At 32.6% G+C, this 12,783-nt stretch overlaps 1 protein-coding gene and 1 long non-coding RNA gene across 10 annotated transcripts in view; one reads left to right on the forward strand and one right to left on the reverse strand.

The window, feature by feature from the left end:
- Nucleotides 1-2,148: 2,148 nt before the first annotated feature.
- LOC136276217 (uncharacterized) lies at nucleotides 2,149-10,220 on the reverse strand. The gene is made up of 7 exons (XR_010714647.1): nucleotides 9,772-10,220; nucleotides 8,694-8,761; nucleotides 7,226-7,435; nucleotides 6,147-6,214; nucleotides 4,679-4,888; nucleotides 3,603-3,670; nucleotides 2,149-2,344 (listed from the first exon to the last, which is right to left on the reverse strand). It is a non-coding gene; the product is annotated as an uncharacterized lncRNA (long non-coding RNA).
- Nucleotides 10,221-11,309: 1,089 nt separating this feature from the next.
- Nucleotides 11,310-12,783, forward strand: part of LOC105333342 (MAP/microtubule affinity-regulating kinase 3) — a 31,719-nt gene continuing 30,245 nt past the window's right edge. For 8 of the 9 annotated variants that reach the window (XM_011436259.4, XM_011436258.4, XM_011436261.4 and 5 more), the window contains exons 1-2: nucleotides 11,311-11,807; nucleotides 11,918-12,067. In XM_011436259.4, coding sequence (XP_011434561.1) covers nucleotides 11,736-11,807; nucleotides 11,918-12,067 — 222 coding nt within the window. In that variant the 5' untranslated portion in view covers nucleotides 11,311-11,735. Of the gene's footprint in view, nucleotides 11,808-11,917; nucleotides 12,068-12,783 lie in introns of all 9 variants that reach the window. The other variant, XM_066088702.1, reaches the window with a different exon arrangement.

Consider the following 12,783-nt stretch of genomic DNA (forward strand, 5'->3'; position numbering starts at 1 on the left):
TAATTCTTTTGTATAATCTCGAAAAGAAATATCCCATTTTCTAGCTTTCTTAAATTTGGCTGTATAACATAACTTATTTGCTTGTCTTTTTTCTACAGTCGATTTAGAATACGAATTTCTCTACGCAGTACCGAGTTAAACCATGGCTTTTCACTTAATCTAAAATGTTTCAATTGATTTTTCGGGTATGCGTTCTCTAACATGTTTTTTAAGAAGGTTGACGAAATTTTTTTTTTTAATGGCATGGTTAACATCGTTAGCTTCTTAATTAATTGATGCCAGTCTGAACCAGAAATAAGTTTATCAAAATCGGCATGTTTATATAGCTAGACATAAACTTTACTTTTACTACAAAATCTCCGGAATCCAAGAACCTATAAGTAACTACTTTTAAACAACCCCAATCCCCCCCCCGGCGAATGAAGGTTTTGAGAATGGGTTGGGTTTTTTTTTGTTTTTGTTTCTTTTGGTTTTTTGGCTCGTCAAAAATCAAGATCGGATAAAGGTCACCTTCCACTCTCACTTTCAAGCTGTTCCGACGCTACTGAAAGTTAACTTATAACCGTATTGCAGGCAAAAACTACAGAAAATGAACCGTAAGTATGGTTTACCGTCCAGAAACAATCGTCTATATGTATTTTCAAGATGCGATTCAGTTTTTTCAGAGGCAAAATGATTCGACAATCGATGATTTGCGTTCATGAATAATGGCAACAGCATATACAATCAAGTTAGTGTACAGAGTTGATAACAGTAGCAACAGCTAGCATTTTTGTTGTTTTGATTTTGAGTTTTTTTTTCGGGGGGGGGGGGGTTATTTTTGTGGGGTCGAAATATTTTTATCATCTTCCCGTATCTGATTAGTTTAATATCTTATTATCTGTGACTTTGCTCATTAAAAAACAGTTGCAAGGTGTCCTGCTCTGCATTTTGAAACGTTTATTTTCCCCAACTAAACTGCAAGCTAAAAATTCTGTATGTATATACTTAACTAGTACTAAAATATATGCAAATAACTAAAATGACAATTAAAAAGTGGCCAAGAAATATTTTTGGCATACCGATTTTTCTAGCTGAAAGCTCAATTTAAGTGAGCTTTTCTGATCACATTTTGTCCGTCGTCCGTCTGTCCGTCGTCAAAGCAAAGCAAAAGAAACAAAAACAACAAAAACATAGCAGCAGACACTACAACAACCAGTAAACATTTGGCAGTAAGAAGTTCGCAGTATTCAGCTGGTTTACAGCTAACGTACAATGTATGCCAGTCTGAACCAGAAATAAGTTTGTTAAGTTTATCAAAATTGGCATGTTTATATAGCTAGACATAAATTTACTTTTACTACAAAATCTCCGGACTCCAAAAACCTAAGTAACTACTTTTAACACCCATTTAACGAACAAGTCCAACAAATTCGTAAGTAGATTTTACTAATTATTTATTTTGCATATTATTCCGGTAATGAAGATAAGTTACATTTTAAATTACGATACGGCGAAATATGGTTTCAACCTAAGGACAATTTTTGGGAGTTGATTTTAATCAACTCTCCTATGCAGTTACTGTGGCAAACCGAAAGTGAAACAGTGTTTGGACCTAAGCACAAATCATCACCGCTGACAAGACTTAGATCTTGAAAATAATAGATAAATTCGGTGTACTGCATGCTGTACCATTGTTTTTCAAAAAACGTATTTTATAAATACCTTGAAAATAGTCAGATTTTATATAGTACGAACAATTTAATTGTTTTTTAGTAGTTGCATGTATTCCTTCGCCAGAGTTCAATATAGTCTCGTTCAACCAAACGCTCGGCTGTCTCCGTAAATCTCCGACAAGCAATGAATCTCTCTTGGTAGTCGGAGATTAACGGAGACAGCCGAGCGTCTGGTTGAACGAGACTAGAGTTCAATATTGCTTGGATCCAGACGTGTAAAATTTTAGAAACATTTCGATTACTGACAGTTTGATGGAATTAATTCTATCATATGGGCCGGGTTTTCTCGAAATTATTGTCGGAAAAGTTCGAGAATTCATATATTAATTATGATCGATTGTGCGTGCCAACACAGATTAGAAACTACTTGCCAGGCAAAATAACATATCGTTGATTTTAATATTGATGATAATCAATAAAATCAACTCCCGACAGTAGGGTATAGTCCACTAATGCATTTTCCATAGGCGGTAATGTTAACGTTATGGTTCATAGCTCTGGCCCTAATTTTCGTTCAGCAACGAGGGACCTCTTCAATGAAAGCTCATCAAATTGTCTCTTTCCTGTTAAAATTTCGTGGTTTGAAGTCAGATTCGTTTTCCGGCAAAATGCGTCTGTATTGAAAAACTCTGAAAATGAAAGTAAAAGTAGGGAATTTCTCAGTTTTGGAAAGGGTGTACATCAAACAATTTCAATTCTTTATTTCAAATGATAATTCAATTTTGACACTTGTTTTAAAAATTGCAAATCCTCTTTTCTGACATGTGTCAAGCATTCTGATCTAAAATGTCCCAATAAATGTATATACACTCTGCAAGTATAGGGACTATTTTGCTTAAAGGCACTTCTTTGTTGTCCTACCGATTCTAAAAATAGTTAGAGGGATATACCCAATATAAAACAGTCATTGTGGTTATTTACAATTCTTAGCTTATATATTCACTCTAGACACTATAAAGAACCATGATTCCAAATTTGGAAAAATTCAATACATAACTATGGATTTTGCAGCATTGATACACATGCATGAAATTTGAAGAAACAGTCCAGTCATAATTTACCTAAACAACATATAGCTCATTGGCACTCGATGCTCTTCAAATTGCATAAATTGAGGAAACATAATCTCAAGGATTAAAATACATGTAAAACATAAACATTCAATATTTTACCAAATTTATTTTGTTCATATTCTTATGAAAAAGCTCAATTATGTCTGATTTTATAAAATTGTTGTCGTAAAAATCATGAGTTTTTCTTTAGTTACAAAAAAGAATTGTTTTCAAACACCACGAAAAAGGTAAAATAGAAAAGTATATGAATTTCCCTATCCATCAAGGTATTACATGTAGGTATTGGTTTATAAATAATAAAGTTATATGACTCTATAATGTGAGGCCCTCAATTCAGTTTTTGCTCCATTTTGATGCTAGCTTGAGATTACCTCACCTATGACGTCATAGTGATGAGTTGTTTTTACTCATATAAGTGTAATATTTGCTGAACTTTTTATTTAAGCCTAATTTCGGAACAAATGCACCATGACTTAACTCCTTAAATATATGTCATAGGGAAAAGAAACTTGCTAATAAGGATTTTTTCTTTTACTCTTGTATATTGTTACCATGGTAACAAATTTAACAAAAAATTATCAAAAGACATATCCTGTGGAAGAGAGTCTACATTTAACTAAAGTTCAAAATCCAGAAGAACAAGAAATACCCACAAAGTCTGTGAAATATGTATAATCAATGTAAAGTTTCCCAGTATCTATAATATTCTAAATTATCTGCATGTAAAATACTGGCCATGCAGGGTATATAGTTTTTATAGGTTCCTTCTTTTAAACTTGGACGATTGAAGTTACAAAAATTAAATTTTACTTACATCAAGTGTGGCTCATTGTTGTGTTTTATTCTTTGAAGGACTGACTTCCATTTCAATTTACATGTTATCTAAAATGAAATGTTTTGAATTAAATTCTACATTATCCAACACTATTCCCAACATTTGCAATTCCATATCAAAAGCAGCCATATGTTGAGAGAGAGAGAGAGAGAGAGAGAGAGAGAGAGAGAGAGAGAGAGACAGACAGACAGACAGACAGACAGACAGACTTAGAGAGAGGGGGAAAGATACAGAAAGAGAGAACAGATAGGCAACAATAACTACATCTTCATGCACAACACATCTATACAGCCTAAAGACCAATACCCCCCCCCCCCCACCCCAACATATTGATCTATTTTTTCAATAGTATGAATGAATAAATACTAGTAAATATCTACTTAAAATGATCACTGATAATTTCATTCAATTTTGATTATGATAAACAAAGATAGATTTTGTGGATTAAGTACTAACCAACATGGTACTGGTAGGCTTCTACATGTTAAAGAGTGCATACCTACATCTTCGGTATATAGTCATGTCACATGCATGACAAATTAATTTACTCCAATTTAATGCAAATCTATCGGACACTAAAACAATTCCCTTACAATGCAAACTAATCTAAGATAGCTGGACACTGCTAGAATGAAGTATTTTTTCTCACCGGAAACTTTCTGCTTTTCTACTTTCACTTTTGCTCGCTTGAAATGATCGCACTAAAAACCCGAAGTGATATTTGGTCTCAAAATTTATAAAGATGTCTTCTAAACTCATATATAATTAGAAACACACCTACATTTTCATTTTTTTATGTAAAAACTCAAAATAAATTACTTTCAAGTTAAAATCACAATTTCTTTAATTTTAATTGGTTTTTTGAAAATCCCGGGGGGGGGGGGGGGGGGGGTGGGGGTGTTGTGATGGATATTTTCTTGGAAAATATGCTATTAAAATGATTAAACTTGTTGAACTTGTTGGAAATTTAGTTTATTCACATAAATGAGAAGATATACAAAAGAAAAATGCACTTTTATCATAATAATTGCAAATAAACAAGAAATATGCCTTACCAGCATGGAGCTCAATATGGGTATAGTCCACTAATGCATTTTCCATAGGCGGTAATGTTAACGTTATGGTTCATAGCTCTGGCCCTAATTTTCGTTCAGCAACGAGGGACCTCTTCAATGAAAGCTCATCAAATTGTCTCTTTCCTGTTAAAATTTCGTGGTTTGAAGTCAGATTCGTTTTCCGGCAAAATGCGTCTGTATTGAAAAACTCTGAAAATGAAAGTAAAAGTAGGGAATTTCTCAGTTTTGGAAAGGGTGTACATCAAACAATTTCAATTCTTTATTTCAAATGATAATTCAATTTTGACACTTGTTTTAAAAATTGCAAATCCTCTTTTCTGACATGTGTCAAGCATTCTGATCTAAAATGTCCCAATAAATGTATATACACTCTGCAAGTATAGGGACTATTTTGCTTAAAGGCACTTCTTTGTTGTCCTACCGATTCTAAAAATAGTTAGAGGGATATACCCAATATAAAACAGTCATTGTGGTTATTTACAATTCTTAGCTTATATATTCACTCTAGACACTATAAAGAACCATGATTCCAAATTTGGAAAAATTCAATACATAACTATGGATTTTGCAGCATTGATACACATGCATGAAATTTGAAGAAACAGTCCAGTCATAATTTACCTAAACAACATATAGCTCATTGGCACTCGATGCTCTTCAAATTGCATAAATTGAGGAAACATAATCTCAAGGATTAAAATACATGTAAAACATAAACATTCAATATTTTACCAAATTTATTTTGTTCATATTCTTATGAAAAAGCTCAATTATGTCTGATTTTATAAAATTGTTGTCGTAAAAATCATGAGTTTTTCTTTAGTTACAAAAAAGAATTGTTTTCAAACACCACGAAAAAGGTAAAATAGAAAAGTATATGAATTTCCCTATCCATCAAGGTATTACATGTAGGTATTGGTTTATAAATAATAAAGTTATATGACTCTATAATGTGAGGCCCTCAATTCAGTTTTTGCTCCATTTTGATGCTAGCTTGAGATTACCTCACCTATGACGTCATAGTGATGAGTTGTTTTTACTCATATAAGTGTAATATTTGCTGAACTTTTTATTTAAGCCTAATTTCGGAACAAATGCACCATGACTTAACTCCTTAAATATATGTCATAGGGAAAAGAAACTTGCTAATAAGGATTTTTTCTTTTACTCTTGTATATTGTTACCATGGTAACAAATTTAACAAAAAATTATCAAAAGACATATCCTGTGGAAGAGAGTCTACATTTAACTAAAGTTCAAAATCCAGAAGAACAAGAAATACCCACAAAGTCTGTGAAATATGTATAATCAATGTAAAGTTTCCCAGTATCTATAATATTCTAAATTATCTGCATGTAAAATACTGGCCATGCAGGGTATATAGTTTTTATAGGTTCCTTCTTTTAAACTTGGACGATTGAAGTTACAAAAATTAAATTTTACTTACATCAAGTGTGGCTCATTGTTGTGTTTTATTCTTTGAAGGACTGACTTCCATTTCAATTTACATGTTATCTAAAATGAAATGTTTTGAATTAAATTCTACATTATCCAACACTATTCCCAACATTTGCAATTCCATATCAAAAGCAGCCATATGTTGAGAGAGAGAGAGAGAGAGAGAGAGAGAGAGAGAGAGAGAGAGAGACAGACAGACAGACAGACAGACAGACAGACTTAGAGAGAGGGGGAAAGATACAGAAAGAGAGAACAGATAGGCAACAATAACTACATCTTCATGCACAACACATCTATACAGCCTAAAGACCAATACCCCCCCCCCCCCCCACCCCAACATATTGATCTATTTTTTCAATAGTATGAATGAATAAATACTAGTAAATATCTACTTAAAATGATCACTGATAATTTCATTCAATTTTGATTATGATAAACAAAGATAGATTTTGTGGATTAAGTACTAACCAACATGGTACTGGTAGGCTTCTACATGTTAAAGAGTGCATACCTACATCTTCGGTATATAGTCATGTCACATGCATGACAAATTAATTTACTCCAATTTAATGCAAATCTATCGGACACTAAAACAATTCCCTTACAATGCAAACTAATCTAAGATAGCTGGACACTGCTAGAATGAAGTATTTTTTCTCACCGGAAACTTTCTGCTTTTCTACTTTCACTTTTGCTCGCTTGAAATGATCGCACTAAAAACCCGAAGTGATATTTGGTCTCAAAATTTATAAAGATGTCTTCTAAACTCATATATAATTAGAAACACACCTACATTTTCATTTTTTTATGTAAAAACTCAAAATAAATTACTTTCAAGTTAAAATCACAATTTCTTTAATTTTAATTGGTTTTTTGAAAATCCCGGGGGGGGGGGGGGGGGGGGGTGGGGGTGTTGTGATGGATATTTTCTTGGAAAATATGCTATTAAAATGATTAAACTTGTTGAACTTGTTGGAAATTTAGTTTATTCACATAAATGAGAAGATATACAAAAGAAAAATGCACTTTTATCATAATAATTGCAAATAAACAAGAAATATGCCTTACCAGCATGGAGCTCAATATGGGTATAGTCCACTAATGCATTTTCCATAGGCGGTAATGTTAACGTTATGGTTCATAGCTCTGGCCCTAATTTTCGTTCAGCAACGAGGGACCTCTTCAATGAAAGCTCATCAAATTGTCTCTTTCCTGTTAAAATTTCGTGGTTTGAAGTCAGATTCGTTTTCCGGCAAAATGCGTCTGTATTGAAAAACTCTGAAAATGAAAGTAAAAGTAGGGAATTTCTCAGTTTTGGAAAGGGTGTACATCAAACAATTTCAATTCTTTATTTCAAATGATAATTCAATTTTGACACTTGTTTTAAAAATTGCAAATCCTCTTTTCTGACATGTGTCAAGCATTCTGATCTAAAATGTCCCAATAAATGTATATACACTCTGCAAGTATAGGGACTATTTTGCTTAAAGGCACTTCTTTGTTGTCCTACCGATTCTAAAAATAGTTAGAGGGATATACCCAATATAAAACAGTCATTGTGGTTATTTACAATTCTTAGCTTATATATTCACTCTAGACACTATAAAGAACCATGATTCCAAATTTGGAAAAATTCAATACATAACTATGGATTTTGCAGCATTGATACACATGCATGAAATTTGAAGAAACAGTCCAGTCATAATTTACCTAAACAACATATAGCTCATTGGCACTCGATGCTCTTCAAATTGCATAAATTGAGGAAACATAATCTCAAGGATTAAAATACATGTAAAACATAAACATTCAATATTTTACCAAATTTATTTTGTTCATATTCTTATGAAAAAGCTCAATTATGTCTGATTTTATAAAATTGTTGTCGTAAAAATCATGAGTTTTTCTTTAGTTACAAAAAAGAATTGTTTTCAAACACCACGAAAAAGGTAAAATAGAAAAGTATATGAATTTCCCTATCCATCAAGGTATTACATGTAGGTATTGGTTTATAAATAATAAAGTTATATGACTCTATAATGTGAGGCCCTCAATTCAGTTTTTGCTCCATTTTGATGCTAGCTTGAGATTACCTCACCTATGACGTCATAGTGATGAGTTGTTTTTACTCATATAAGTGTAATATTTGCTGAACTTTTTATTTAAGCCTAATTTCGGAACAAATGCACCATGACTTAACTCCTTAAATATATGTCATAGGGAAAAGAAACTTGCTAATAAGGATTTTTTCTTTTACTCTTGTATATTGTTACCATGGTAACAAATTTAACAAAAAATTATCAAAAGACATATCCTGTGGAAGAGAGTCTACATTTAACTAAAGTTCAAAATCCAGAAGAACAAGAAATACCCACAAAGTCTGTGAAATATGTATAATCAATGTAAAGTTTCCCAGTATCTATAATATTCTAAATTATCTGCATGTAAAATACTGGCCATGCAGGGTATATAGTTTTTATAGGTTCCTTCTTTTAAACTTGGACGATTGAAGTTACAAAAATTAAATTTTACTTACATCAAGTGTGGCTCATTGTTGTGTTTTATTCTTTGAAGGACTGACTTCCATTTCAATTTACATGTTATCTAAAATGAAATGTTTTGAATTAAATTCTACATTATCCAACACTATTCCCAACATTTGCAATTCCATATCAAAAGCAGCCATATGTTGAGAGAGAGAGAGAGAGAGAGAGAGAGAGAGAGAGAGAGAGAGAGACAGACAGACAGACAGACAGACAGACAGACTTAGAGAGAGGGGGAAAGATACAGAAAGAGAGAACAGATAGGCAACAATAACTACATCTTCATGCACAACACATCTATACAGCCTAAAGACCAATACCCCCCCCCCCCCCCCCCACCCCAACATATTGATCTATTTTTTCAATAGTATGAATGAATAAATACTAGTAAATATCTACTTAAAATGATCACTGATAATTTCATTCAATTTTGATTATGATAAACAAAGATAGATTTTGTGGATTAAGTACTAACCAACATGGTACTGGTAGGCTTCTACATGTTAAAGAGTGCATACCTACATCTTCGGTATATAGTCATGTCACATGCATGACAAATTAATTTACTCCAATTTAATGCAAATCTATCGGACACTAAAACAATTCCCTTACAATGCAAACTAATCTAAGATAGCTGGACACTGCTAGAATGAAGTATTTTTTCTCACCGGAAACTTTCTGCTTTTCTACTTTCACTTTTGCTCGCTTGAAATGATCGCACTAAAAACCCGAAGTGATATTTGGTCTCAAAATTTATAAAGATGTCTTCTAAACTCATATATAATTAGAAACACACCTACATTTTCATTTTTTTATGTAAAAACTCAAAATAAATTACTTTCAAGTTAAAATCACAATTTCTTTAATTTTAATTGGTTTTTTGAAAATCCCGGGGGGGGGGGGGGGGGTGGGGGTGTTGTGATGGATATTTTCTTGGAAAATATGCTATTAAAATGATTAAACTTGTTGAACTTGTTGGAAATTTAGTTTATTCACATAAATGAGAAGATATACAAAAGAAAAATGCACTTTTATCATAATAATTGCAAATAAACAAGAAATATGCCTTACCAGCATGGAGCTCAATATGGGTATAGTCCACTAATGCATTTTCCATAGGCGGTAATGTTAACGTTATGGTTCATAGCTCTGGCCCTAATTTTCGTTCAGCAACGAGGGACCTCTTCAATGAAAGCTCATCAAATTGTCTCTTTCCTGTTAAAATTTCGTGGTTTGAAGTCAGATTCGTTTTCCGGCAAAATGCGTCTGTATTGAAAAACTCTGAAAATGAAAGTAAAAGTAGGGAATTTCTCAGTTTTGGAAAGGGTGTACATCAAACAATTTCAATTCTTTATTTCAAATGATAATTCAATTTTGACACTTGTTTTAAAAATTGCAAATCCTCTTTTCTGACATGTGTCAAGCATTCTGATCTAAAATGTCCCAATAAATGTATATACACTCTGCAAGTATAGGGACTATTTTGCTTAAAGGCACTTCTTTGTTGTCCTACCGATTCTAAAAATAGTTAGAGGGATATACCCAGTACTTCAGTACTTTGATTATTTTTATGAGCATGTATTTGAATTCTTATTCCTGCTAAACTAATATGCCCCTTCCTCTAGGATTGATGAATTCTCATATAAAGCTAATTAATGATATATTAATTGGTTGAGGGTGTTATTTCAAGCCCCACATTCAAGCTGGTTTAAAAAAGACAACACTAGCTAAAAATATGTAAATATCAATGTTGCTGTAATCGTATCTATATATTGATTAACATGCAAGGACAGTCAGTCGCTACAAGTTAATTTGTTTCAATTTCTGATAAAGAGCTCATAATGGACGGAAAGTAACTTAGCTATTAAAAAAATCAAAACTCCTCGCAAAAAATTAAACTTGCAAGCTTAGAAATGAAAAAAAAAAACTGTCAACCGAATAAAGTAGTCCCCTGTTAATAATGACAAGATGAATATGAAACTGTTTGAACATATACTTATATTACTTTTTGATGTGTGCAAAACCAAATGCTCACATATATATATATATCTTTATCAACACTTAGTTTTCAGCACTGATTATATAAGATATAACTTACAAATTGCACATTTTCTTAGCAATGAAATTCATCTTTATACAATGTTTGCATGTAGTGTATAGGTAATATTACCCCGCAGTCTGAATCCAGTTGATTCTTACCAAAAGATACAGAAAGATATGCCCATAAAACACATTGTATTTCCTTAACAGAGAACATTATCAATACAGCAGACGATTTCTATCGTAAAATTAAACTAAACTGAAAAGTAATGTTGTTTTAGGCTAAATACATTTGCAATCTTTTTGTTATAGCCTAGCCTAATATACATGTAACGTTATATGAAAAGGATATCCAATCTTGACATGTTTATCTATTTTAAATATTTTTGAAAAGTGAACTTCTTATTTGAATACAGAATTTTATTATTATTTCAAATTATTTCTTTAATTTGTGTATGGTCTTTCAAATCAAATAGATTAAGAAAACATAGACCTAAGGTGAAATATTTTAGCATATTTTCAGTGATGTCATAACGGTATAGATCCACCAATCAAAACCCCCTATTAGCAAAAGGTGCGCACGACGTTCTCATTTTGGCGTGGAACGAGTCGGCCATTTTTGTTGCTTGACATAGGAAATAGAATTTGTTTCTATGCGTAACCTAGAGGTCTAAACTCTGAAATTTCATGGCCCAGGCTGAGAGTAACAAGTCTTTTTCCCTGTGATGTGTTTTAAATGGAGATAACACCACAATTGCTTTGTAAACTTCACTTTTTGATGGACCCAAGGGCAGTTCTCCACAGTCAACTTGGTGCAGTATTTGTGAAAAACAAAGTAAAGAACGTATTCTAAAGATCGTCGTAGCAAGATAAGTAGTCACACTGTGTGTAAGAAAACTGAAAAGTTGAAAAAATTGCGAATGACGTGCATTATTGGTGCGTAGAAGAGCATCAACTGTAGTCGCACCTGGACGTCAAAAAATAATTTATTCAACATGTCGACTCGAACACCACTACAAACAGTTCATGAATCGGTTACATCCGAATCAAGGAGCAGCAATCGTCGGGTAAGTACACATTTATGGGTCCTGTGTTTATTTAACACTGAGGTTATTTCATTTTTGCGGCTGATGTGCACTTCCTGTGTGACCTAATTATTTTGCTTTTGCATACGCAGCAAACCGATGACAATGCCAACCCAAGAATCTCATCCTCTGGGCGAAGAACGGATGAACCGCACATTGGAAAATACAGACTAATAAAAACCATTGGCAAGGGAAATTTTGCAAAAGTGAAGTTGGCTAAACATGTCCCAACTGGCAGAGAGGTGAGGTTTAATATGCAAGAGGTGTTGTCTTGTGGTGATTACTGCAGCTGTCACTCTGATCAGCTGATTGTCAAAATTTAGAAATACAAGAGGCATATGCTTAAGTTTTACTTCTATCTGTGCAAGCAAATAATGAGTCAGACATGACATTTTGTCATCATGATAATTGTATGCATAAAATCAAACAAAAGAAGCTTTATTGATATATAATAATTATTTGCATTTTTTAACTCCATTGGTGAACAACACACCTTAGAATGAAAACTATTAGAAATGATATTATTACTTGAAAAATATTAAACAGTAATTGGAATGAAAGTGTGACTGCTGAAAAATGTCAAGTTGTTTTCTGAATATAAGAAAATTGCTACATGTGTTGAAAGTTTCAAACAGTGTTTTATGAAATGAAATAAACATGACGATAAAGCAGTTTTGATGCACGAACCAGGCATTAAAATTGATTATAAACCATGAAACGACGTATAGCCTGTCAGTTGTACATGAGGTCTGCAGTTGCCTTTAATGGCTTTATATTTGTAAAATGTTGCATGTTGACCCTGCACATTCATTGTAGGAAAATAGTGTCAAAGATTGAACAGATCAGAAAACCTCCAGAATTTTATAATATTTATCATTTAACAACATTCATTTGTCAGTACTGTGAGCTCTTTTTTTTGTATAAAGTGCAACTCTGACGCAAGATTTGTATTGAAAGT

This window comes from Magallana gigas, chromosome 6 (genome assembly GCF_963853765.1).
Source record: "Magallana gigas chromosome 6, xbMagGiga1.1, whole genome shotgun sequence".
Taxonomy (NCBI): domain Eukaryota; kingdom Metazoa; phylum Mollusca; class Bivalvia; order Ostreida; family Ostreidae; genus Magallana; species Magallana gigas.